At 39.6% G+C, this 26,949-nt stretch overlaps 2 protein-coding genes across 3 annotated transcripts in view; one reads left to right on the top strand and one right to left on the bottom strand.

The window, feature by feature from the left end:
* The window catches only part of CDC123 (cell division cycle 123), a 74,920-nt gene that overhangs the window by 7,570 nt on the left and 40,401 nt on the right, over positions 1–26,949 (top strand). Inside the window, exons 3-6 of one of the 2 annotated variants that reach the window (XM_007167407.2) lie at positions 4,869–4,926; positions 5,181–5,213; positions 14,843–14,938; positions 17,877–17,983. In XM_007167407.2, the coding sequence (XP_007167469.2) occupies positions 4,869–4,926; positions 5,181–5,213; positions 14,843–14,938; positions 17,877–17,983 (294 nt within the window). The remainder of the gene's footprint in view (positions 1–4,868; positions 4,927–5,180; positions 5,214–14,842; positions 14,939–17,876; positions 17,984–26,949) is intronic. The other variant, XM_057544071.1, reaches the window with a different exon arrangement.
* On the bottom strand, positions 10,720–13,348 carry LOC130707688 (zinc finger protein 639-like). The gene is made up of 2 exons (XM_057544069.1): positions 13,043–13,348; positions 10,720–12,955 (listed from the first exon to the last, which is right to left on the bottom strand). The coding sequence occupies exon 2, from the start codon at positions 12,868–12,870 to the stop codon at positions 11,413–11,415; it is 1,458 nt and encodes a 485-aa protein (XP_057400052.1). The 5' UTR covers positions 12,871–12,955; positions 13,043–13,348; the 3' UTR covers positions 10,720–11,412.

Here is a 26,949-nt window from a genome sequence, read left to right as displayed (position 1 = left end):
TAGAACACTTAATAAGCTTACATAAATGGGAGTGTAAAGAAAATGCCTCCCGATGTTAGAAAGTCCTGGGTAGATTTCAGTACTCTGAGCTTGTGGAAGAGCTCCTGTGATATTTTTCGTTGGCCAGATGTGTGCGTGAGCTTCTGGCAGAGGCAAGCCTGTTAAACACTTAAACAGCGCGATACAGCACACAGCACTTCACTCTGCTCTCCAGTAACGCACAAATCAGGTAGAGACCGTGCCTTTTTGGAGTTGACAGTTCAGCTTTGTATTTTATGGGAGTCAGATAGCACAGTGGTGGTCTGTTAGTCACATTGCCTAGGGCCAAATCCTATCTTTGCTCATTTCTGGCTCTCTGTGCCTCGGTTTCCTCTTTTGTAAATAGGGTTGTTGCAGGGATAAAAGGAGATGATGCATAAAATGTTTAGCCATAAATATTTAATGTTTATAAATATAATAATGCCTAGTACATTGTATGCTCTTAAGAAATACTAACTGTTCTCACCATCGTCATTAATCTCAGTCCGAACATTAAACAAACACACCAGTAAATATATACGTAAAAATTGTGGTAAGGGCTGTGAAGGAAATGGGGTGGTCACTGACGTATTAAATTACTGGGAGTGGGCTGGGGCTGAGGATTTCAGGGAGGGTCAGGGAATACCCTGAAGAGGTAACTTACGAGCCTCTCAGATAGGAAGTTTGGGTGGAAAGCAGTCAGTTGAAGGGCAGAGGGAAGAATCTTCAAGGCTGAGGGAGCAGCATTAAGGAGGGCTCTGAGGCATGGAAGATCTTGACGTGCTTGGTTTGGTTATCACTGCCTGCAGTTGGTGTGGGAAAGGAGGCTGGTAACACGCATTTCTGGTGTAGACAGTGATTCATTTTCATGGCACGTTATTGGGTGCCTACTGTGAGTTGGGTGCTGAGCATGCTACTGGGATAACAAGATGGGTGTCTGGTGTACTGAGCAAATAAACTTTCCATTTAAAACAAACAAACAAACAAAGATGGGTGGGACATCCTGCCTTGGGGGTCCAGGTTTAGTTAGTCGCCAAGTCAAAGATGTAAATAAATAGGTGTCCGTTTTTGAAATAAAAGCACCCAGTGTTCTGTTAAGCCATGTTTTTGGAGTTGAAATAATCACTGTAAGCTGGGGTGATGCAAGGAGTTTGTACAGAAGAGGTAGTGCCTGACCTGGGCTCACAGGTTGGGTCGGATTCAGGTGGTTTGACACAGTGCTCCCAAGTAAGTGCCAGTCCTCACTGTCCCCTTTTGGCCCGAGAGTTCTTTCTTTCCTGATGGTCTCCCTTAAGGAGAATGACAGTAGATGCCAATTATAAAACACATGTTAGATTCGTTCATGTTTTGAATCTTCACAACTCTGCAGAGTAGCTACTGTCATCCTGGTTTTATAGATGGGATTCTGGTGCCACGCTCGAGACTAACAGTGGCAGAACTGACATATTCTGACAATGTGTGTCTGCCTCCAAAGCCAGTGCTCTCGTGTTTCCCACGGCCTTTAGGTACCAGCTCAGTGCTAGCTGTGATATAGAAAACAGAGAATACTTCTAAATATTAACATCAACTCAGTCCTCAGTATTTAGAGGTTTACCTTGGAAAGCAAGTCTGGTGAACTTGCCAGTGTATACACTCCATCATCTTTTCCATTTCAGTGACACATCTCATGGTAGGAATTGCAATAAGTTTTTCTAAAGAACTGTATGAATACACCGATGACAAATATGTTTTTTTAAAATGTATTTTGTTATACTAACAAAAATCAAAAGTGGTGTTTTAGAGTGATAAATGCATTTTCAAGTTCATTGAGTACCTTTTGTGTTGTTATTTCATGATAGTCATCTGTTTTGCCTAAAGTTAGTGACTTAAAACGTGACCATTTTATGTGTCAATGTTTGCTCAGCTGGGTGTTGAGAGACACTTCTCCTTGGGTCTCTGCATGTCTTTTGAGCAGAGGCACTGACAGCTTTTGTTCCTGATTGTCTTTTCAAAGATGTTTATGCAGCAGATGGCCTTGGAAGATAGAGATAGTGTCTCTCCCTAGCAGAGAGCAGGCTTGTTACTGTCTAGTACAGATAAAGACAGTGTCTCCCCTTGGGTCAGACCGGCCAGGTTTACCTGCAGCTCATTGTAAAAGATGAGTTTCTCTAAGTTCAGGGTTCCTCAATTGTAACACAAACCTGGGTTACTCCTTGACCTCCCACGGGGCTTGAGGGGCCAGAGGGAACTGATTCGAAGATGGAGCTCATGCTTTGTACTGTGAGTGAGAGTCCTTTGTTTCTGACCCAGGAGTCCCCTGTCTTCTGCCAGAGTCCATGAACTCTGGAAGGCTAACTTGTTAGCTTGCAGGTGGGGTAAAATCTCAGAGCCTCTGTAATGCTCAACACTGGGCAAGTCTGTTGGTCTTGCTGAGGTCGCTCTTGCGGCTGTAGTTGTCTGGTGGCTCGAGCTAACTGGATGGTTTTAAGATGCCTCACTCATGTCTGGCAGCGGATGCTGACTGTCACCTGGGCTTCTCTTTCCGTGTGATTTCTCAGCCTCAGACTCAGCTCCTTTACGTGGTGGTGGCAGCATTCCAAAAACGGGGGCACGGAAGCTGTAAAGACTTGACACCTAGGCTCAGCATCACATGGTGTCCCTTGTGCTACATTTTGTTGGTCACAATGAGTCTTGAAGCCAGTTTGAATTAAAGGGGCGGGAAAACAGATGCCATTTCTTGATGGGAAGAGTGGCAAAGTCACCCTGCAAAGGGGCATGTCAAGATGGGAAGAATTGTTGTGGCCATCTTTGTAAATACATCATCAGTTTCTTGTTTTTGTTTTTCCCATTCATTGTGATGTGTACTTGGTGGGCTCTTTTGTTCTAGAGACTTATGATTTTTAGTTTTGGAACAGTTAAAAATATTATATCTTTGATAATTTCCTCTTATTTTCTTGCTTCTCTTTCTGGAACTCCTGTTATTTAGAGGCTGGGTCTACTGGATTAATTCTCTGAATTTTATCATTTCTTCCCTATTGTCTCTTTGTCTTCTTAGTTTTACTTTCTGGAAAATTTCCTTGATTTTGCCATTCATTCTGTTGAATTTTTAAATTTCGGCTACCACGTTTTCAGTTTCAACAAGTTCAGCCTTGTCCTCTGGCCTCCTCTCATGAATGCAGTATCTTTTATCTTTGAGGATATTTATGATTTAAAAAATTATTTTTCATCTGGTTCCTGTATTGTCTTTATTTCATCCATGTACCTTTTCTCTCTCTTTTTAAAAACTCTTTTGTCATCTTGGAGCCTTTCTTTAGTTTTCTCATGATTCTAGGCCTTTATTCATATTTAAGAGTGAGGGATGGACACACACACACACACACACACACACACACTCTCTCTCTCTCTCTCTCTCTCTCTCTCTCTCTCTCTCTCCCCCCTCTCTCCCTCTCCCTCTCTCTCTCTCTCTCTCTCTCTCTCTTTCTCTCTCTTTGTGTACCCAGGCGGGGCTTGTTGACTAAGAGTGCCAGCAATCGGCAGGTATTGATGGAAGATTCCCAGATGACAGTTATTTGTGAGTCTTTCCCCTGGGGTTTTCCGGTGTCTACAGAGACGAATCCTCTAATCTGTCTGTAATGGGGGAGGAAGGGGACTAGAGGCCTCACTGTTAACACAACTTCCACTTATGGCTTCGTCGTATTCTAGCATTTCACCCCCATATTCCTCTGGGGCGTTAAGGACCGGGGCCCTTACCCTGTTTGGTCCATGGAGGAGGGTGAGTTGCTGGGGTGTGTCAGCTGAGGACAACTCGGCGTGCCTCCCTGCCCCCTTCACGGACTTTACTCAGGTCACCCCTTTTGAAGTCGGAGCTGTGGTCCCATCGTGTGTGATGGCTCCAGGGTCTGCCTGTTGCCCACTGGGTCCCCCCCCCACTGGCTTTCTGTTTTCCAGACTTTTGTTGTCTCTTCTCTGCAGTTGTCTCCTCTCTGGTGCTTTTTCCCTTGGGATCTTTTAAATCATTTTAGTAGCATTTCAAGAGGGAGCATTGGGATGGATAAATGCCCATGGTCAACCAGAAACCTCCCTTTTCCTTTTTTCTTGTAGTTTCCTGGTATAGATCCTCTGCCGGTTCTTATTCTGATTAGTATTCGGTTTCAGTGACGTGAGTGAGTTCTTCATAGGCCAGTTGTTTGTCGTTGAGTGTTGAGGAGGGGCCTGGGCAGTGTCGCTCCCTCTGCGGTCTTTCAGCCCTTGCTTCGCCCCAGGCGGTAAGGATTGGCTGTTAATGGCCCTTTTCAACACCCACTTTGCCCTCTGGCTCCTTCTAAGACAGCGTGTCTGAGTCTTTCTTTCTCTTCCTCCCCCATGGCCTCCAGTGGTGCCAGTCCAGATCCAGGGTGACTCCTGCCACCAGCCCACACGCGCTGTTTTCGCTGTGTAGACAAGAAATTTGGGGCTGTGCCCGCAGGGTGTCCAGCAGTTGCCCGGACGGCTCCTCCAGCAATTCCTTCTGTGGCTCCTTCACCCCGTCTGATCTTCCTTGTCTTGGGCAGCACTTTCTCTTATATCGGGATTGAGACTGGATTCTTAGTGTCCTCACAGGTGGAGTTTGAGTTTTTCCTTTCCTTGTTTCTAGTGATTTCTGAGAAGAGGGCAGGAAGTTTTTATTCCACCGTCTCTTACAGGGCGTGTACTCTCATTAATTTCATGTTGGTTTTTATTAGTTTCTGTCTCAAAAAGTGAACTTTTCCTAACATTATCCTCCAATTCTAAGGCTATCTGTTTTTTTAATATATATACTCAGCACACCTGCAATTATGACTGCACAGCACCAAAGCTTTCTCTTGCTCAATTTTCGTTTTATGTTCTTCCAGGGAAGATCCGCCAACATGTTCTCAGCCAGACAGTGATAATGAAGCAGAAGAAATACAGGTTGGTTCAAAATAATATAAACTATTCCGTAGCGTGTTCTAATCGAAATGATCTCTGAAATGGTTCTGGCTTTGAGATCTTAGCATAGATTCAATCAAGTGAGAAATTACATGAAAATTTCACTTGGACACATACTTTGTGTTCAGGAAAAGCTGTCTCCTGTGTATGGGTGATTTTTAGATGGAGCACTGCTTTTTGGAAGCCCAGTACACTATCCACATTTAACATCTGTTTCTGTCCTCCTCTCCATGCAGTGGTCGGACGACGAGAACACGGCCACGCTTACGGTAAGAGCCTTGAGGTGTGGGGACCACCTCGTGCTGCCCCCTGGGGTGCTTCCGGGTTTCAACACAGATCACTCTAAATCCCCATTTACTCACCTTTTCAAGCTTTTATTTATTATTTTGAAAAATAACTTAAATCACTGTTTACAGGCAAACATGGCCTATCCTTTTTTCCCTTTTATTTTTACTTTCAGTTTTTTAAAAAATACACCTTTATTTTATTTTTTGGCCATGCCATATGGCATGTGGGATCTTGGTTCCCCGACCAGGGATCGAACCCATGCCCCCTGCATTGGAAGGACGGGGTCTTAACTACCGGACCGCGAGGGAAGCCCCTCCCTTTGATTTTTTTATTTTTAGTTTTTAAAATTTAATTTATTTATATTTGGTTGCATTGGGTCTTCGTTGCTGCACGTGGGCTTTCTCTAGTTGTGGCGAGCGGGGGCTACGCTTCGTTGCGGTGCGCGGGCTTCTCATTGCGGTGGCTTCTCTTGTTGCGGAGCACGGGCTCTAGGCACGTGGGCTTCAGTAACTGTGGCACGTGGGCTCAGTAGTTGTGGCTCGTGGGCTCTAGAGCGCAGGCTCAGTAGCTGTGGTGCACGGGCTTAGTTGCTCCGCAGCATGTGGGATCTTCCCGGACCAGGGCTCTAACCCCTGTCCCCTGCATAGGCAGGCAGATTCTTTTTTTTTTTTTTTTTTTTAAAGGATTTTCTTATTTATTTATTTATTTATTTATTTATTTTTGGCTGTGTTGGGTCTTTGGTTCGTGCGAGGGCTTTCTCCAGTTGCGGCAAGCGGGGGCCACTCTTCATCGCGGTGCGGGGACCGCCCTTCATCGCGGTGCGCGGGCCTCTCTCTATCGCGGCCCCTCCCGTCGCGGGGCACAGGCTCCAGACGCGCAGGCTCAGCAATTGTGGCTCACGGGCCCAGCTGCTCCGTGGCATGTGGGATCTTCCCAGACCAGGGCTCGAACCCGTGTCCCCTGCATTAGCAGGCAGATTCTCAACCACTGCGCCACCAGGGAAGCCCCGGCAGGCAGATTCTTAACCACTGTGCCACCAGGGAAGTCCCTGTAGAAGTTGACTGAGCATGTTTTAGTCTTTCAGGCTAAGAGTGTTGTCAAATTCAACTTAAAATATGTTTTAACAAAAATTTTTTTAAAGGAATGAGAGTATTTCTAAAAATATGGGAGGCAAATGAAGCTTCTCATACTTTGAGATAAAAGTGAAAGATTTCTGGGCTTCCCTGGTGGCGCAGTGGTTGAGAATCTGCCTGCTAATGCAGGGGACACGGGTTCGAGCCCTGGTCTGGGAGGATCCCACATGCCGCGGAGCGGCTGGGCCCGTGAGCCACAATTGCTGAGCCTGCGCGTCTGGAGCCTGTGCCCCGCGACGGGAGGGGCCGCGGTGGGGAGAGGCCCGCGCACCGCGATGAAGAGCGGTCCCCGCACCGCGATGAGGAGTGGCCCCCGCTTGCCGCAACTGGAGAAAGCCCTCGCACGAACCGAAGACCCAACACAGCCAAAAATAAATAAATAAATAAATAAAAAAAAAAAAAAAAAAAAAAAAAGTGAAAGATTTCTGTAAAATTGCTTACAAATAAATGTAAAGGCACAATAAAGGAAACTAGTTTTAGAGGAGGGTATATTCTAATGCAATTCTAAATAAGGAGATATTTCTGTTTATTTTAATGGAAGAGATATGATGTCCAGGGTACAAGGGAAAAAAAGTGCAGGTGCCTAAACATTTCCTTAGGTATAAAAAGTGTGCCCACACATGCAGAAAAGGCAAGTTTACATGTTTTATTTTACTCTGTATATCGCTCAGGTCAGTTCCTCTCCTTTTATGAAAATTCTGTTCAGTTCAGCATACTTTTGCCCATATTCAGTGCCCTGTAGTGGGTTCTATGAAGTAAACAAAGATGATTATGATTTGATTCCTGACGTTAGGGAGTATATAAACCAGTGGGGAAAGATGCCCCAATTTGGGGGTGATGACAAAGTGCTGTCAAAAAGAGAGGACGGTTACCACCAAGGGCATCTAGAAATAATTCAAGGGAGAAGTGATATTTGGCCTGGACGCTAAGTGTAAGGATGATCAGTATCAACTCATGTTTTTTTAATATAGATAGATAGATACAGAAATTAATAATGTGTGTGTGTGTATTTACCAAACTGCTTAGCTCTAAAAGTGACATAATGACATCATGGTGGCAGTGAGCACACCTAGTGCCCTGATCTTGGTGTCTAAATAGCATTCTCCACTAAAAGGAGTTGAAACTCCTTGGAGAAATTAAAGAATGGGGGTGGCATGGTAAAGATGAGCCTGCAGCAACTTGTGTCAGAAAGTAAGAATGATGGGTCATGACACAAAGGACCCAGAAGTTAGCCTGAATGGCTGGCCACATACGTGAACATCGTAACAAAACCATAATAGTAATGGAGTATAATCATTGACTAAAATTAGAATCCATGGTCCTATACTGACATAAACAAATGATTAAATTAAATAAATGGAGCAGAAGAGAAAGCCCTTCTTTATAGTAGAAAAGACACCAACTAATAATTGTAGAAGGAATGATAGAATTGGAAATCACCATTTGCAACCATTATAGTAATAATTGATGGAATAGATGTTAAAATTCATGGGTGAATATTTGATGAGGATACTTGAGTATTCTCAAAGTTATGTCCACCAAAATTACTTACTAGTTGTAAAGAGAAAAATAATACCTTCGTAGTGGAAAGAGCTGGCACCAGTGTGACCAAAGTTAACCTTCTCAGTGATGGGACAGACCTACATCGCCTGTCTCCTCATACAAGGCACAGAAGGACACATCACCTGCCAACAATGCACAACCTGAATCCAGTCATGAGGAAACAGCCAGCAAACTCAACGTTTTGGAAATTACATAGAGTCACTGCCCTGTACTCTCCAAAACGTCAGGGTCATGAAAGATAGAGAGCAACAGAGAGAGGAAGTGTTACAGATGAAAGGAGATTAGGAGACACGACAAGGAAAGGCAATGCTCGATTCTAGACTGGGTCCTGAGCCAGAAGAAAATGTTCTATTTTTATTTTGCTATAAAAGACGTTATCAGGACAATGGGCACATTTTGAATAAGATCCGTAGATGAGATAATGGTATTGTATCCACGTTACCTCCCTGATTTTGATAATTTGGCTGGGTTATGTAAAAAAAAGTTACTGCTTTATACAGACACACACCACACCCACCACACCACACCCCCCCACACACACCCCTACCCCTGCCTACTTATATATAGAAAGGGGGTTGAGGGGGAGAATGAAAAAGCAATGTGGTAAAGTGCCTGAGTGAAGAGTGTGTGGAAATTCTTGTTACTCTTCTTTTAATGCTTCTGAAAGTCTGAAATTATTTAAAAATAAAAAATTAAAAAGTGATTGGGTTTCACTGGGGAGAGCTAGATGTTGGGCAGGGGAGCTTTCAGGGCAGAAGAGCATTCTCAGAAGAGGAATGTGAGCCAGGACCCAAGGTGGGAAAATTACCACTGCAAGTAATTTAGTAATTAGTGTAGTGACAGAAATGCCGAATTAAAAACGGAACCAAGTAATCAAGATGGGTTAATTCCAAAGGCAGAATGGTGAATTTCAAAGAGCAAGTTACCAAAAGTATACATATCAAGTGACAACAGTTACTTTAAATTTTTTAAATGTTATGTTTTATGGACAGGCACACATAGTATAACATCAGGACTGTAGAAGAATGTGCCCACTCTTGTAATGATGGTTGCCTGTGGGGAGAGGGAAGCATTAGGGAGGAGAGCAAGGAGATTAGGAACTTCATTAGTATCTGTGATGCTTTTTCCTTAAGAAACTTAAAGGTCTGGATCAGACATGTCAAATTGTTGAATGTATGGATCCAGGTATATATTTTTTGTATATTTAAAACATTTATTTCACGATTAAAACATTTTTTTAAAGAAATAACCTTTCTGATGGGTGTGATACAGGGGGGCTGTGGTGGGTAAAGTTGGAAAGATAGGTGAGTTTGGATCATAGAAAGTCCATGGATATGATTTAAAATGTGGATTTTATCCGACTTAAAACAGGAACCTTTTCTCAGACAACTGAGGTGTTCCGCGAATTTAAAATCGACTTGAACTGTGAGCTTAAAAGAACCCTATTACTAGTTAAATCTGTTAAAAGATAATTTTCAGGAAAAGGTAGAATAATGACTTAGCACACGTTGGAGGCTGTATTTAACTCATGAGGGAACCAGGCAGATGTTATAACTGTCTCAAAAGAGAACCCAAAGGACAGACACATTTATAGATAGGGAGTATTGAGATGAATACGTGGGAGGGAAGATAGCTGATTTCCACCAGACAGGATAGAATTTTCACGTCTGTAAGAAATACTTCACATTGTTTTCACTTACCTATAATTCACCAAGTTGTAAACTAGCTTGCAGACCCAGCTAGAATCAGGTAACCCGGAAAGTGCTGTATGTATAGAATACATAGTCTTTCACTGAAAGCACAGATTTTTCTGTAAAGTACATAAACTTTTTATCATTTAAATTTGTTTTAGTATCCTTATGGCAGGATTTCTTAAAGTTGAATAATTGGAGGATTTGAGGGAATCAATTGCCTCTTTTAAAATGTATCAATGATACAGAATAGCCAATACTTTACAATAACTATAAATGAAGTATAACCTTTAAAAATTGTGAATCACTATATTGTACACCTATAACTTATATGGTAAAGAAAAAATGTAATACAGAAATATAAAGCAATCCTTATATGTGAAGTTTTATGGGATAGGAAAATTAAATTGTTTTGTCTTTGAAGATCGAACCCCTCATATTGTACAATTTGTGTAACTGTGCCATTTATCGAAAATATTGCTAATGCAGATCTTAGATGACTTTTTATGGATAGAGCTCTAGGGGAGCCAAACCAGCAACTTTAGGGGATTCTAAGGAAATTACTGCCTTAACAGAAATGAGGGAGAGACGAATGGAAGATAAAGGACTCAAGGCTGTTACTCGTTTTGTAAACCTCTCTAAATGGCTGCAGTTTAGTTTCATGTATCTAAGCAGAAGAGGAGTAACAGAGGATGGAGACGGTGGCAGGCTGTCAGATAACTAACGGAAAGATGCTGCTGACCAGTGCAGAGGTCACGTACACCTGCAGCAGAAAGAAAGGAAGTCCAACCTGCCCTTGATCTCTCCCTGCACTCACTAGCCTGTTGCTTAAAGCTGGTATCTTGTCTGGGGAATATGTTACCTTTTTTTTTTTTTAACTTTCATTTTTTGGTCTGTGTCTCTGTGACTTGAGTCATAGTTTTTTCTCTGTCATAACTGGATTAGATCTTGGGGATCAGCATAAGCCATTTTTCTTTTTTGGTATTTGATTATTTATTGCTGAATAACAAGTCATCCTAAAACTTTGTGACTTGAAACAATAATAATCATTTCTTTTTTTTTTTTTTTTTTTATAAATAACTTGTTTATTCATTTATAAATGAGTTATGAAATGTTACTTTATTGTCGAACCCCTTACCAGTTCCTCCCCCTTTAAAATTATTTAGCACATAGATTGGGTTAAAGTAGAATAAGAATTAAAAAAAGACTGCCAAGAAAACCAGATCTCTCCTTACCATAACACTGGCCTCCTAGTGTCACTGAAAGAATCACACAGATGGGGAGTTCATTGATTGTCTTGGGGATAATAATTGTTGGGGAATGCAAAAGGAGGGTCTGGATCTTATTAATGGGAGTATCAGTGGACTTAAGTGCATATTATGTTGCACTTTAGTTCTGGTAGTACAGTACTTCAACGACTTCATACATGAAAAACTGATCTTGTTTTGAGTTTAAAGAAGAAAAAGTTTACAGCACCTATGTTTACAGAAGGAAAACTATAGTCTAATTTCTTCAGTACATCCTGTTTCTTATCAATTTATGAAATCAGAGAACATGCAAGAAACATGATAGTCACCAAAAGTGGTTAAAACTACCAACTACAATACATTGAAAATACCACATTTAGGATACAATTATATACTGAAAAAGATAGCAATGCCAAGAAAAAAAATTTTTAAAGCTCTTGTTAAAAACAGTTCTCATAAGTTGTGTTTAAAATCATCCATTTTAACATCTGCAAAAAAGTCAAATTTATTATTTTACATCAACATTATGGAAATTAAAGAGAACAATCAAGTTGTCTCATGGACCGGAAGGTGACTTATTAATTCCCTTTCATTTCCAAACCTCATTAAGCAGTCACTACATTTATGAGGTAAATCAGCCGAATGCTTGAAATCTAGATGAATTTTAAGATCTTCAATCTGTCCTGTTGAATATTCACAATATTGACATAAATAAATCCCTTCAGATAAATGTGAATTTAAATGTTTGCAATATTCTAGCATACTTGAAAAGCCTTTCCCACAGTCATCACAAACATGAGGAAAAATTTTAGTATGTTCAATAGCAACATGCCTGTTAACATTTGTATGAAGTCTACTCCGAAACCCACATACTTGACATACAAAGAAGTTTTTACATTTGTCAAATGTAATTTTGCTTAAGAGGCTGTACTGTCCATGTTCTCCATTGTTATACTTATCACTTAACTCTATTAATTTACATGCATGCTCATTTACCACATGGCTATGCAAGTCTTCTGGATCATTCGTTTCATGTTCACAGAACTGACACAAGTACTGTTCATCACAGCTGTGCTCCTGGAAATGTAGGTAGAGTTCACTGCTTGAGGAGAACTGTACGTCACACTGCTCACACCAATAAAGGTGATCACTAAAATGGGTGTCTGCAATGTGCTGGCTGAGGTTCTCAAAAATTACTGTCTTATAATCACAGTATTTACAAACGTAGGGATCCTCCTCATGCAGTTTGGCATGTTCGATCAGGAGCATGTTGGTAGAGAAACTTTCTTTGCATACTCGACAGACATTTGAATCAGTACGCTTATGCTTCAAGATCATATGCTGCTTTAAATCAGAAAAATATTTGCTGTTGAACTCACAAAGTTCACATTTATAGAGGCCACTGCTATTAGCTCTCAGTAAAGGCCATTTCTGCTGGGCAGTCACATTAAAAGCTTGGCTCTTGTCAAGAATTTTGCAAAGTTTAGCTGGTGGCTCTTCATCAGTTTGGTCTTGGAGACTCTCAGAGGAATTGTTTTCTGTCTCTATATCATAATCTTCAGAAATTGCATGCACTTCCGCAGCAATTGGAACATCTTCAGCAGTGTGAACTTCTATAGGGCTCTCCTCTTGAGTTTGCTGGTTGACTGATTCAGGGGAGTCGCACTCTTCATCACAAATTTCAATATCAGTAGATTTTTCTGTAGAAAAGGCAGTGTGGTCTAGAATTCTAAGTACAGGACTGGGAACCAGGTAGTTTTGATTTCTGTTTCTGGCCTTGATTCCATCTGTAAATTTTGGCAAGTCATTTGATGTCTCTGTATCAGAATCATCATCTTTGTTGTCAAAATATTTTAAGTCTGGTTGTCTCATAGAACAAACACTATAACAATGATCAGAAAAAATGCCATTGAATCCATCTGCAATTCTGCTTATTCCAGAGGAATCTGAATAACGAGAAGGGTGTAAAGTCTTCCTTTTTCTTTTTTTAGGATATTCATTCATATCTTTTTAATTTGATATAATTCTTAATACTGGAGTGAGGAAAAATGGATTACAGGAAGTTTTCACAGATGGTAAAAAAAATGCACTGTATGTCCAATTTAGTGTCAGTCTTTGCTTTATCTCTTTGCTAAGAGATAAACTACCTCAAATCACTCGTGTCCCTTGGTTGTACTTTCGGAAAAAAACAGCGGGGGGCCGAGGCGAGCCAGGGTGGAAGCGTCCTCCACAGGGGATGGAACTGCCTTCGGGATGGGGGAGGGGAGCGCCATCCTGCCAGTCCTCGGGCCCCGCCCGGCCAGCCCAGGCGCAGCTCCGAGGCGGCGGACGAGGCACCCGAGCACGTTCGGAGGGGCCGCGCAGCCCTGCCCTTGGGCGCACGGCGGCGGGCGGCGCCGCTCTAGCCCTCACGCTCCCGGGGGCTCCGCCGGGCCAGCCCCACTCCCTCCCCGCGCGCCCTATGCCCTGCCTGCCAGGCCCCCGGCCCCTCTTTTTTTAATTTAAAAAAATTTTATACAATTTTTAAAGGTTATATACTCCATTTACAGTTTTACAAAATAATGCATCATTCCCCGTGTTGTACAATAATATATCCTTGTAGCCTCTCTTACACCCAGTAGTTTGTACCTCCCACTCCCTTAGCTTATTCTAGACCTATTGTAACTTTTTTTCCCCTTGTGGAAGAACTTGTCATGACTGGACTTTTTCAGTATTTGCAGTTGCCCAGTAGGGGGCAGCAAATATAAAGGGAAAAAGTGACTGCAGAGCATCAGTGTTAGTGTTTTTGTATCCTAGTCTCTCCTGCAGGCCCCACTTCCATCTCTCTTACTCCCGTTTTCTCTACTTTATGTACATGTGCTCCTGATGGTGACAGAAGGCTCGAGGGAGAGCATAATTGTAATTTCGTTTACGTTCTGGTCACCACTGTATTTCTGCTTACTTCCTGGTTGAAACAACACTTAGAATGTTTTGGTTACTCACCAATATAAAATACACATTTTAGGGACTTCCCTGTTGGCACAGTGGTTAAGAATCCGCCTGCCAATGAGGGGACACGGGTTCGAGCCCTAGTCTGGGAAGATCCCACATGCCACGGAGCAACTAAGCCCGTGCGCCACAACTACTGAGCCTGCGCTCTAGAGCCCGTGAGCCACAACTACTGAGCCCATGTGCCACAACTACTGAAGCCCACGTGCCTAGAGCCTGTGCTCTGCAACAAGAGAAGCCACTGCAACGAGAAGCCCACGAACCGCAACGAAGAGTAGCCCCCACTCGCTGCAACTGGAGAAAGCCCGCGCGCAGTAACGAAGACCCAATGCAGCCAAAAATAAATAAATACATAAATAAATGTGTAAAAAATAAAAATAAAAAAAATACACATTTTAAAATCAACCAGAAAGGAAAGAACATTTAACTTCACCAAGGTCCTATTTTTAAATTTTGTTTATATTAAAACTTATCCGGAAATAGCAGTGTTTAAATACAGTTAACCACATAATTTATTTCTTATTCTCATGAAGCCTTTTGGGGAAACGTCCAAGAATCTTTTCCTGCAAATGGAAAGGCTTCTGGCCCTTAAATGTGAGGTATTACTTCTGAGAATTGGAGTATATGCACAGGTGATATTCCATCCGTCTCTTTTCATATAATAGATACTGGTTTTATGTAGGTGCTAAGAGAACCATTCATTCCTTCCTCACATCCCCAGGTGCCTTGTAACATCTGTCTCTTCAGCTTTCTAGGTCTTGATTGTTTTGGAAAGTGCCATTGGCACTTGTTATTTTTTTTTCCTTTTCAGATAAATGCTATTTGATCATTGATTTTATTTACCTGAGTTCAGAAATTCTGATAGTAATTTATATTCTAAATTATTTTTTACGCTCTGAAGTGTTGAACTTTGAGATTTTGATCTTGTTTTCTATATTTGTTGTGATGATACTGACTTGCCCAAATGATTTCTTCTTTCTCTCTGTAGGCACCAGAATTTCCTGAGTTCACCACTAAAGTCCAAGAAGCTATCAATTCCCTGGGGGGCAGTGTATTTCCGAAGCTTAACTGGAGCGCCCCAAGGGTAGGAACACATCAGTAAATCTCTCACTGTGTGAATATTCTTTCTTTTGCTAATTCCATTTCGCTTTATATCCTCACAGAGGGTCTGATTATATTCCTAATTCTAGGGAAAATACCGTGGAATTTATTTTTATTTTCCCCCTGTTATTTTATTTTCCTGATTTTGCAATACACTTCCCTGGGTCTGTGAAATACTGTATATTTTGCCAATTGACAGTTTCAACCTCTTGTGTTGCTGATTGCGCTAGAAATCTGAGAAAAGCCTTTCTCTACCCTTTTCAAAACTTCACCTGTTCAGTCTGACAGAGAAATTTTTCTCTATTGAAAGGTAATAAAAATTAAAATGTCATAGGATCTAGAAACAGAGAGGTTTGACAGATCACCCGACGTTTTCTTAAATTGTGTTTTATCATTTCAACATTTCATTGACAAGATTTTTCTTTAAGTTAAGGTCTGGAGGAAAATTCGTTATTTTTTCTACTCCAGTAGAAAACAATTTTATGTCAGCAAGGCTCATTTAAGGAATCAAGACTTATCTGCATTTTCAAAAAATCATCTCATGTGCTTATCTTTTCTTATTCTAACATGAATGATAAATTGTACTTAATCTAATTTTTGTTTTTACTTATTAAAATTAGTGACACATATACATAGCTTTTTTTAATTAATTTTTATTGGAGTATAGTTGCTTTACAATGTTGTGTTAGCTTCTACTACACAGCAAAATGAATCAGCCATACATATACGTATATCCCCTCCCTTTTGGATTCCCCTCCCATTCAGATCACCACAGTGCATTAAGTAGAGTTCCCTGTGCTATACAGTATGTTCCCATCAGTTGTCTATTTTATACATAGTATCAATAGTGTATATGTGTCAATCCCAATCTCCCAATTCATCCCACCCCACCCGTTTCCCCCTTTCTCTACATCTGTGTCTCTATTTCTGCTTTGCAAATAAGGTCATCTATGCCATTTTTCTAGATTCTACATATGTGCATTAATATATGATATTTGTTTTTCTCTTTCTGACTTAATTCACTCTGTATGACACTCTCTAGGTCCATCCACGTCTCTACAAATGACCCTATTTCATTCCTTTTTATGGCTGAGTAATATTCCATTGTATTACATATACATAGTTTAAATTTTCAGAAGATCTGGAAGCTTGCTACAGAAATCAGCCAGTTCTGACACCTGTTTTGCTTCACTATTTCCCACTGCTCAGAGGCAGCTGTTTCCAAATATTTTAGTACCTTCTTCTGTTATTTTCCTCTACTTCTCTGTTCTTCTGTCTTAGGTGTTTATTACTGACTTCCTGCTTTAGAACAGAAAGGTTCAGCTCTGTTTCATCTCCTGTCCCCACTACTTTATTTATTTATTTATTTACCTACCTATCTATCTATCTATCTATTTATTTATTTATTTATTTTTGGCTGCATTGGGTCTTCGTTGCTGCTCGGGCTTTCTCTAGTTGCATTGAGCGGGGGCTACTCTTTGTTGTGGCGCATGAGCTTCTTATTTCAGTGGCTTCTTGTTGTGGAGCACGGGCTCTAGGGCACGCAGGCTCAGTAGTTGTGGCTCGCGGGCTCTAGAGCACAGGCTCAGTAGTTGTGGTGCATGGGCTTAGTTGCTCCACGGCATGTGGGATCTTCCCGGACCAGGGCTCGAACCCATGTCTCCTGCATTGGCAGGCAGATTCTTAACCACTGAACCACCAGGGAAGCCCTGTCCCCACTGCTTTCTGTTCCACTGTCCTCATCATCAGAATGGCATACTTTGATTAGATCAGTATTCAGTGTTTCTCATATTATGTTTATGCAAACGCTACGTACACATCTGATACATACCATACATTGCTTGTGTTTTCTTATTCAACATTTTGTTTTCCCTGGCGTTAATAACTGTCTTGTTTATTCAGTTGCATGGTTTTGTATGTATATACTGTTGTTTTAGTGAAGTTAAATTTGTGTGTTCAGTATACCATCTTTAACCAGAAGTTCATCATCCTTTTCCATTGGGAGAAATTTTAAAGAAGTTATTATAAAGAAGTTATTGAAACTCATTTTTAGTTTATCTATGAGCAGTAATTTGAGTTGTTCTTGACTACTGATCTGGCTTGAGGCTTTCCAGTTAAAATGGATAGATTATTTATGATTTTAAGTTATTCCTTTGTTCATTTATTTTTTATTTATTGAGTGCTGACTGTGTTCCAGTGCTTTCTTTCATACAGTGTGGATAACTGGACATTTTGTTTGCAATCATTAGTTTTCTCAATTACTGTCCTGTGTCTGATCTGTCTATGGAAGAAGTACGTTTTTTAAGCTACTTAATTATTCTATCATTTTTAGGCATATTTCACTGAGGTTTGTGCCTCCTGTGTCTGCTCTTCTTACTTTTTTTTGGTGTATATATTTGAGGCTGTCACCATTTAAAATTGTGATGGTTCAGAATATGTCACCTCCTCCCTCCCAGATTTGATAGACATGGGTCTTAACTGTTGCAGTCATCCAACTTCAGGGTTCCAGCCGTCTCTCCCCAGAAACAGGAAGAAAGGAAGGTTCTCTATTTTCTTAGTAGCTGGTCAGGCTGTTTTTTTATGCCTGAATCTTCTAGCTGAAGTGTCAGCATTTCTGATATCTCTTTATCCCCTTCTTTCATCATCAGTGAGGAAGACTTAGGGCAGTGCTTGGGCCTGAGCTGAAAGGTGAGAACCTGAACATCTTGGTTCAAAACTGAGTGTCCGACATGCAGTGGTGACGCTGTGCCTTGTTTAGAAGTGTAACTTGACATTTGACAGTATAGCTAAAATTTCTTACCTGACTTTTTTCTTCAACCCCTTCAGGTTATATGCATTGTTGATTTTGGCTAAAGGCTCGAACTTCATTCATAGCAACTAACTTGGAATATATACTAAGTAGCATGTGCTCTATTATTTAGGATGCGTACTGGATAGCAATGAATAGTTCTCTGAAATGTAAAACGCTCAGCGACATCTTCCTACTGTTCAAGAGTTCTGATTTCATCACTCGTGACTTCACCCAACCGTAAGTATGTCTCCTGTTCTCTTATGTCAGTAGTTTCAATACTTGTGAGTTTTTCTACAGATGAAATTCCATTAGTTCTAGTACTATTGTAAACAACAGATCCACATACCAAGGCTGTTTCATTTTCTCAAATGACCTATTAAAGCAAACCTTTCTTTTCCATTGACAGCTAATGCTATACAATGAATATCCCTAAATATCAAGGGCTTTCTGTGTATCTGCCCAGTAAATATGGTGGTAATTTTTTTCTTATTATAAAGCTAATATATGCTTATCATAGAAAAATAAAAGTGGGGACTATAGCTAAACAAAAACAGGAAGTGTAAAAGCATTCATGATCTCGCCACAGTTGGTTTTATATACTTCCAGGATTCTGTCTGTGCATAGGTATAGTATAGATACACCTGTCTCTAACTGTATTCCAGTTTTTTAAAGCAAAAATGGGATCATATAGTTCATATTGCTTGTGAGGCTGCTTTTGCCCTTAATCAGTATATATCAAACATCTTTGTGTGTCATTAAATATTAAACACATCATTATTTTAAACTGGCTTCAGAGTATTCCACTGGACAGCTATAGCATCATTTATTTCACCAGTTCTCTCTTCTTATTCGTCTCTTTTCTCTTCTTCTTAGTCCTGCAGTGAATATCCTTGAGCTAAATCTTTGCGTGCTTTCCTGATTTTTTTCCTTAGGATAAATTCCTAGACGTGGACTTGCTGTTTTCTTCCCTCTGCTAGTTACTCTGTAACTAATCCTTCATCGTAGGCAGACAGCCCACCTGCCCTGCTGTGCTGTAGGCGATCTCTTTATGCTTCTTTTGTTCTGTCATCAAACAGCAGTTATTCTTCTAGATTTCTTATCCTACCCCATTTTAAATCCGAAATCTCAATTAAACTAACCTTTAATCTGATCTCTAAAATAAAGCATATGAAAACATCTAGAAACTAAGCAGGTACACAGGTGAATACATACATACATCGTGTGTGCGTGCCCCTTCTTCCCCATCCATCTAGTTCAGTCTGCCCTGCTCATTCATCCCCTTGCAGCCTCAGATCCTTCTTCCCCATCCATCTAGTTCAGTCTGCCCTGCTCATTCATCCCCTTGCAGCCTCAGATCCTTTTCTGGAGAGGAGCCTGGCATAAAGAAAACACATTCCCCACAAGTCAGTTGTGCATTGTCTCTTTTGCATCTGGTTCTGCTGCTTGGGCATATGGTTTTAGTATTAAATTAATTTAAGAAAACGAAGTTAAGTAATAATAAATGAGTGTGATTGTATTGCCAGTTTATCATAAAAGGACTTTACCTGTATTGTTTTTTCTGGTTCACTTACAGAAAAAGCTTTATGTTGTTCTGACATTTAGGTGTCAGCCTTTTATGGTTGTGTTGGCACAGGGGTCGTGAGGTGTTTGCTTTAGTAATAATGCAGCAGCAGTTTCGTTCTGGGAGATACCCTCTGATTAGAGGAAGTCGTGGTTCTCTCTTTTTTTTGCCATTGTAGAGCTTTTTGATATTGAATGCTTTTGTAAAGAGGCCTTGGAATATATTACATTAAAATACTCTGTACCTGTTAATTCATTGGATATGGGTTTTTATGCACCTTTGATATTAGTTGCAGTGAGTATATAAGGACATTTCCTCTCCAAAAATTATAAATCACTTCTAATTCTCTGTGGTTGATGGTTTTTAAATCATCTTTGCCGCCTAGCGACCTGCTGGCTCCTCTTAGCCCACCTATCCCTCTTTGTCTTACATGAATTTAGCCACGATTCCAGTGAAGGTTAGAAATACCAGTCAGTCATTTTGCGTTTTGTATTTTTTGACTTTTGCATGGGGAAGAAGTTAAATCAGCAAGTACATTTGAGGCCTTGGACTAGGAGTGTTTATCCACAGAATACCATCCTTCTCCTCATGTAAATAATTGGGAGTTGGCAGGATAAACGCCAAGCCCTGAGCTTGCAGCCTTTCAGACCGGTGGTACTCACAGTCACCTTTTGTGGAAATCTTTGTCGGTAGTCAGTTGCGTAACAATAAGTCTTGTCACTACAGAAAAATCCCTATTGATTGGGTCTTTAATGAAAGATGAACTTTTGTCACAGAGGCCTTTCTGGACCCCTTAAAGGTTAAGAATACAATACTTTAAATTGGACAGGATCTTATCAGTGATTTAATTTGACTCTTCTGTCAGTTAGAAAATTGAGGCCTGAATCTGCTCAGTAATTTGTTCCCATCAACTAGTTAATAGAACCAAAACCAGAATATAATTTCAGTAACGTCATTCTAAATGGTCTCTGTATTTTCACTTAAAGTTATAAATTCCTTCTTTTCTAAATGCTTCAAAGTAAAATATTATAGAATATAATAAAAGATAGAATATTATAGCATATAATTATGTACGTAAAATTATGTAATATTATGAAAATTATGTTATACTCTTTGGGAGCTTGCAAACAAAGATGTTATAGTTAGAATTACAGGTTAACAGAGGGCCAACCAAAAGGAGTTCACACACAGGGTTTTTAAAAATCCATTACTTAACAAGGATCCTGGTGATGGGCTATTTCCATCTATCATGGTTAAGTGGCAGCTCCTCAGGGTCACCAGGGACCAGGTTCTTTCAGTCTTTCTCTCTGTCATCCTTGGCTTACTGGCTTGGTATTTGGGTTTATCACCTAATGGTTACAAGGTGGCTGGTATTTTGCAGGTATGGCATGAAGATGACTATATCTTAGTCAAAAATAGGAGGAGGTGCATCTAATTCCTCTCATTCTTCTCTGTCTGTGAGCAAGCAAAGCGTTCTGGAAGCTTCCCAGGAGACTTTCTGATAGGCTCACGGTCACACAGTTACTCAGCCTCATCCAGTAGTTGGCAGAGGGAACAGAGACGCCATGATTGGTTTAGAGCAGAGGCTCTCCAACTTTAGCTCAGATTAGAGTCACCTGGAGAACTTGGTAAAACACGGCTTGCTGGTCCCCACCCCCAGAGTTTCTGATTCACTAGGCGGGGAGTGGGGCCCAAGAATATAATTTCCAACCTGTTCCCAGGTGACCCTGATGCTGCGGGTGCAGGCCCACGCCTTGAGGGCTGTGCGCTTAGATGTGCGTGTGCATCCCTGGGATTCCGCAGGTCCACCGGTCCTCCTCCGGACAGTCACAGTTTTGTTGGCAAGGATGAAGGTTGGGAATAGCTAGAGGGTAGACCACCAGTACTGTCTGCCACAGTTGCAATTTGACACGGACTAGTAAGTACTCTTATTCTTTGTTTGTCAAGTGGTTATTGTACACAAGAAGCTTCAAAAAGTGGAAGTTGAAATATTGACACCGTTAGCATAATCTGTCTGCATTATACTTGCTGAGTGAATTATTTGCCCAGATAAACTTTCTATGTAATTAGACTTGTTGAGTCAGAAGGCTGCTTTCATTGATTATTTTATTGATTAGGTGTCACTTCAGTAGGCCAAGGCCAGAAAAAAAAAATCTGGTATTCGATTGGCATTTAGAAGAAAGGGCTGAGTGAGAGAATTAATCCATTAATTGTTTCTCTGAGAGGCTCATGACTAAGGAAGTTAGAGTTACTAGAGGTCAGGAGAGTTTACTTGTCTTAGTAATTCAACCACAGTTACGATCAGCACAATTTTTATACGTTTTGTTCTTTTTTTTTTTTTTTTCCACACACACACACTGTATTTTATTTTTACAAGAGATAAATAGACTGACACCAAGCATTGTACATGGATGACCACAACAAAAGCAACAATGATTGCAATTACCAAACATGAAACACAGTTATACTATGTCATAATATTGACATTCAGTCCAGTAATCCTCCACTGTAACAGCTCCTTTACTTTGCAGTGAAAATTGATTTGTATATTCTTTTCCTCTGAGTCCTTGTGGGATTTTTTTTTTTTTTAATTCAGACAGAAAGTCACAAAAATTATACTCATCCTCATCAGTTCACTCAGTCCCATATAATTAATTTCTTTTTTTTTCATCTTGATCTTTTGTTAGCACTTTTATGAGTTCATCAGTTTTTCATTAGAGTTCTGAAAATGCTTATTCATTCAGTTCAGCAGTACAGTCAGTTACCAGAAACCTGTACTTGTCAGAGTCTTTTCCATGAATTTCTTGAAGATGAAACCCTTTTATAGGAACATATTTGCAAAATCATCAGAGTACACCCAGAACTGTCTGTAAATGACAAAAGACTTAAAAATGACCATGGTTAAAGATTTGATGAAAGTTCATAATAATGCAGTTGACAAGAAAATTAGTTATTTCTGAGATATATATTTTAAAGTAATAACTAGGATTATTACTTATAACATTATACCAGAACATATAAGATTTTTAGACATTTCCTGTAATGTCTGAAACATTTATATTAACATATTTCCATACATATTTCCATACAAATACAAATATAAGATTTTTAGAAATTTCATGTAATGTCTGAAACATTTATATTAACATATTTCCATACATATTTCCATACAAATACAAATATAAGATTTTTAGAAATTTCATGTAATGTCTGAAACATTTATATTAACATATTTCCATACATATTTCCCTACAAATACAAATATAAGATTTTTAGAAATTTCATGTAATGTCTGAAACATTTATATTAACATATTTCCATACATATTTCCCTACAAATACAAATATAAGATTTTTAGAAATTTCATGTAATGTCTGAAACATTTATATTAACATATTTCCATACAAATAACCCAATGAAAGTTTAGTATTAGTTGTTTTGTTTGTTTTTTTATACTGCAGGTTCTTATTAGGCATCAGTTTTATACACATCAGTGTATACATGTCAATCCCAATCGCCCAATTCAGCACACCACCATCCCCACCTCATCGCAGTTTTCCCCCCTTGGTGTCCATATGTCCATTCTCTACATCTGTGTCTCAACTTCTGCCCTGCAATCTGGCTCATCTGTACCATTTTTCTAGGTTCCACATACATGCATTAATATACGATATTTGTTTTTCTCTTTCTGACTTACTTCACTCTGTATGACAGTCTCTAGATCCATCCACTTCTCAACAAATGGCTCAATTTCGTTCCTTTTTACGGCTGAGTAATATTCCATTGTATATATGTACCACAACTTCTTTATCCATTCGTCTGTTGATGGGCATTTAGGTTGCTTCCATGACCTGGCTATTGTAAATAGTGCTGCAATGAACATTCGGGTGCACGTGTCTTTTTGAATTACGGTTTTCTCTGGGTATATGCCCAGTAGTGGGATTGCTGGGTCATATGGTAATTCTATTTTTAGTTTTTTAAGGAACCTCCATATTGTTCTCCATAGTGGCTGTATCAATTTACATTTCCACCAACAGTGCAAGAGGGTTCCCTTTTCTCCACACCCTCTCCAGCATTTGTTGTTTGTAGATTTTCTGATGATGCCCATTCTAACAGGAGTGAGGTGATACCTCATTGTAGTTTTGATTTGCATTTCTCTAATAATTAGTGATGTTGAGCATCTTTTCATGTGCTTCGTGGCCGTCTGTATGTCTTCTTTGGAGAAATGTCTATTTAGGTCTTCTGCCCATTTTTGGATTGGGGTGTTTGTTTCTTTGATATTGAGCTGAATGAGCTGTTTATATATTTTGGAGATTAATCCTTTGTCCGTTGATTCATTTGCAAATATTTTCTCCCATTCTGAGGGTTGTCTTTTCGTCTTGTTTATGGTTTCCTTTGCTGTGCAAAAGCTTTGAAGTTTCATTAGGTCCCACTTGTTTATTTCTGTTTTTATTTCCATTACTCTAGGAGGTGGATCGAAAAAGATCTTGCTGTGATTTATGTCAAAGAGTGTTCTTCCTATGTTTTCCTCTAAGAGTTTTATAGTGTCCAGTCTTACATTTAGGTCTCTAATCCATTTTGAGTTTATTTTTGTGTATGGTGTTAGGGAGTATTCTAATTTCATTCTTTTACATGTGGCTGTCCAGTTTTCCCAGCACCACTTATTGAAGAGACTGTCTTTTCTCCATTGTATATCTTTGCCTCCTTTGTCATAGATTAGTTGACCATAGGTGCGTGGGTTAATCTCTGGGCTTTCTATCTTGTTCCATTGATCTATGTTTCTGTTTTTGTGCCAGTACCATATTGTCTTGATTACTGTAGCTTTGTAGTATAGTCTGAAGTCAGGGAGTCTGATTCCTCCAGCTCCATTTTTTTGCCTCAAGACTGCTTTGGCTATTCGGGGTCTTTTGTGTCTCCATACAAATTTTAAGATGATTTGTTCTAGCTCCGTAAAAAATGCCATTGGTAATTTGATAGGGATTGCATTGAATCTGTAGATTGCTTTGGGTAGTATACTCATTTTCACAATGTTGATTCTTCCAATCCAAGAACATGGTATATCTCTCCATCTGTTGGTATCATCTTTAATTTCTTTCATCAGTGTCTTATAGTTTTCTGCATACAGGTCTTTTGTCTCCCTAGGTAGGTTTATTCCTAGGTCTTTTATTCTTTTTGTTGCAATGGTAAATGGGAGTGTTTCCATAATTTCTCTTTCAGATTTTTCATCATTAGTGTATAGGAATGCAAGAGATTTCTGTGCATTAATTTTGTAACCTGCAACTTTACCATATTCATTAATTAGCTCTAGCAGTTTTCTGGTGGCAGTTTTAGGATTCTCTATGTATAGTATCATGTCATCCGCAAACAGTGACAGTTTTACTTCTTCTTTTCCAATTTGTATTCCTTTTATTTCTTTTTCTTCTCTGATTGCCGTGGCTAGGACTTCCAGAACTATGTTGAATAATAGTGGTGAGAGTGGACATCCTTGTCTCGTTCCTGATCTTAGAGGAAATGCTTTCAGTTTTTCACCATTGAGAATGATGTTTGCTGTGGGTTTGTCATATATGGCCTTTATTATGTTGAGGTAGGTTCCCTCTATGCCCACTTTCTGGAGAGTTTTTATCAGAAATGGGTGTTGAATTTTGTCAAAAGCTTTTTCTGCATCTATTGAGATGATCATATGGTTTTTATTCTTCAATTTGTTAATATGGTGTATCACATTGATTGATTTGCGTATATTGAAGAATCCTTGCATCCCTGGGATAAATCCCACTTGATCGTGGTGTATGATCCTTTTAATGTGTTGTTGGATTCTGTTTGCTAGTATTTTGTTGAGGATTTTTGCATCTATATTCATCAGTGATATTGGTCTGTAATTTTCTTTTTTTGTAGTGTCTTTGTCTGGTTTTGGTATCAGGGTGATGGTGGCCTCATAGAATGAGTTTGGGAGAGTTCCTTCCTCTGCAATTTTTTGGAAGAGTTTGAGAAGGATGGGTGTTAGCTCTTCTCTAAATGTTTGATAGAATTCACCTGTGAAGCCATCTGGTCCTGGACTTTTGTTTGTGGGAAGATTTTTAATCACAGTTTCAATTTCATTACTTGTGATTGGTCTGTTGATATTTTCTGTTTCTTCCTGATTCAGTCTTGGAAGGTTATACCTTTCTAAGAATTTGTCCATTTCTTCCAGGTTGTCCATTTTATTGGCATAAAGTTGCTTGTAGTAGTCTCTTAGGATGTTTTGTATTTCTGCGGTGTCTGTTGTAACTTCTCCTTTTTCATTTCTGATTTTATTGATTTGAGTCCTCTCCCTCTTTTTCTTGATGAGTCTGGCTAATGGCTTATCAATTTTGTTTATCTTCTCAAAGAACCAACTTTTAGTTTTATTGATCTTTGCTATTGTTTTCTTTGTTTCTATTTCATTTATTTCTGCTCTGATCTTTATGATTTCTTTCCTTCTGCTAACTTTGGGTTTTGTTTGTTCTTCTTTCTCTAGTTTCTTTAGGTGTAAGGTTAGATTGTTTACTTGAGATTTTTCTTGTTTCTTTAGGTAGGCTTGTATAGCTATAAACTTCCCTCTTAGAACCGCTTTTGCTGCATCCCATAGGTTTTGGGTCGTCGTGTTTTCATTGTCATTTGTCTCTAGGTATTTTTTAATTTCCTGTTTGATTTCTTCAGTGATCTCTTGGTTATTTAGTAACGTATTGTTTAGCCTCCATGTGTTTGTCTTTTTTACGTTTTTTTCCCTGTAATTCATTTCTAATCTCATAGCGTTGTGGTCAGAAAAGATGCTTGATATGATTTCAATTTTCTTAAATTTACTGAGGCTTGATTTGTGACCCAAGATGTGATCTATCCTGGAGAATGTTCCGTGTGCACTTGAGAAGAACGTGTAATCTGCCGTTTTTGGATGGAATGTCCTATATATATCAATTAAATCTATCTGGTCTATTGTGTCATTTAAAGCTTCTGTTTCCTTATTTATTTTCATTTTGGATGATCTGTCCATTGGCGTAAGTGAGGTGTTAAAGTCCCCCACTATTATTGTGTTACTGTCGATTTCCTCTTTTATAGCTGTTAGCAGTTGCCTTATGTATTGAGGTGCTCCTATGTTGGGTGCATATATATTTATAATTGTTATATCTTCTTCTTGGATTGATCCCTGGATCATTATGTAGTGTCCTTCCTTGTCTCTTGTAACATTCTTTATTTTAAAGTCTATTTTATCTGATATGAGTATAGCTACTCCAGCTTTCTTTTGATTTCCATTTGCATGGAATATCTTTTTCCATCCCCTCACTTTCAGTCTGTATGTGTCCCTAGGTCTGAAGTGGGTCTCTTGTAGACAGCATATATATGGGTCTTGTTTTTGTATCCATTCAGCCAGTCTATGTCTTTTGGTTGGGGCATTTAATCCATTCACGTTTAAGGTAATTATCGATATGTATGTTCCTATGACCATTTTCTTAATTGTTTTGGGTTTGTTTTTGTAGGTCCTTTTCTTCTCTTGTGTTTCCCACTTAGAGAAGTTCCTTTAGCATTTGTTGTAGAGCTGGTTTGGTGGTGCTGAATTCTCTTAGCTTTTGCTTGTCTGTAAAGCTTTTGATTTCTCCATCAAATCTAAATGAGATCCTTGCTGGGTAGA

This window comes from Balaenoptera acutorostrata, chromosome 3 (assembly GCF_949987535.1).
Source record: "Balaenoptera acutorostrata chromosome 3, mBalAcu1.1, whole genome shotgun sequence".
Classification (NCBI taxonomy): domain Eukaryota; kingdom Metazoa; phylum Chordata; class Mammalia; order Artiodactyla; family Balaenopteridae; genus Balaenoptera; species Balaenoptera acutorostrata.
Note: the sequence above shows the minus strand (reverse complement) of the source record. Positions and strands in the feature narration are given on the sequence as shown.

Bases quoted from the DNA above. Each gene is read 5' to 3' on its own strand.
- LOC130707688 (XM_057544069.1), bottom strand. From the start codon at position 12,870: ATGAATGAATATCCTAAAAAAAGAAAAAGGAAGACTTTACACCCTTCT.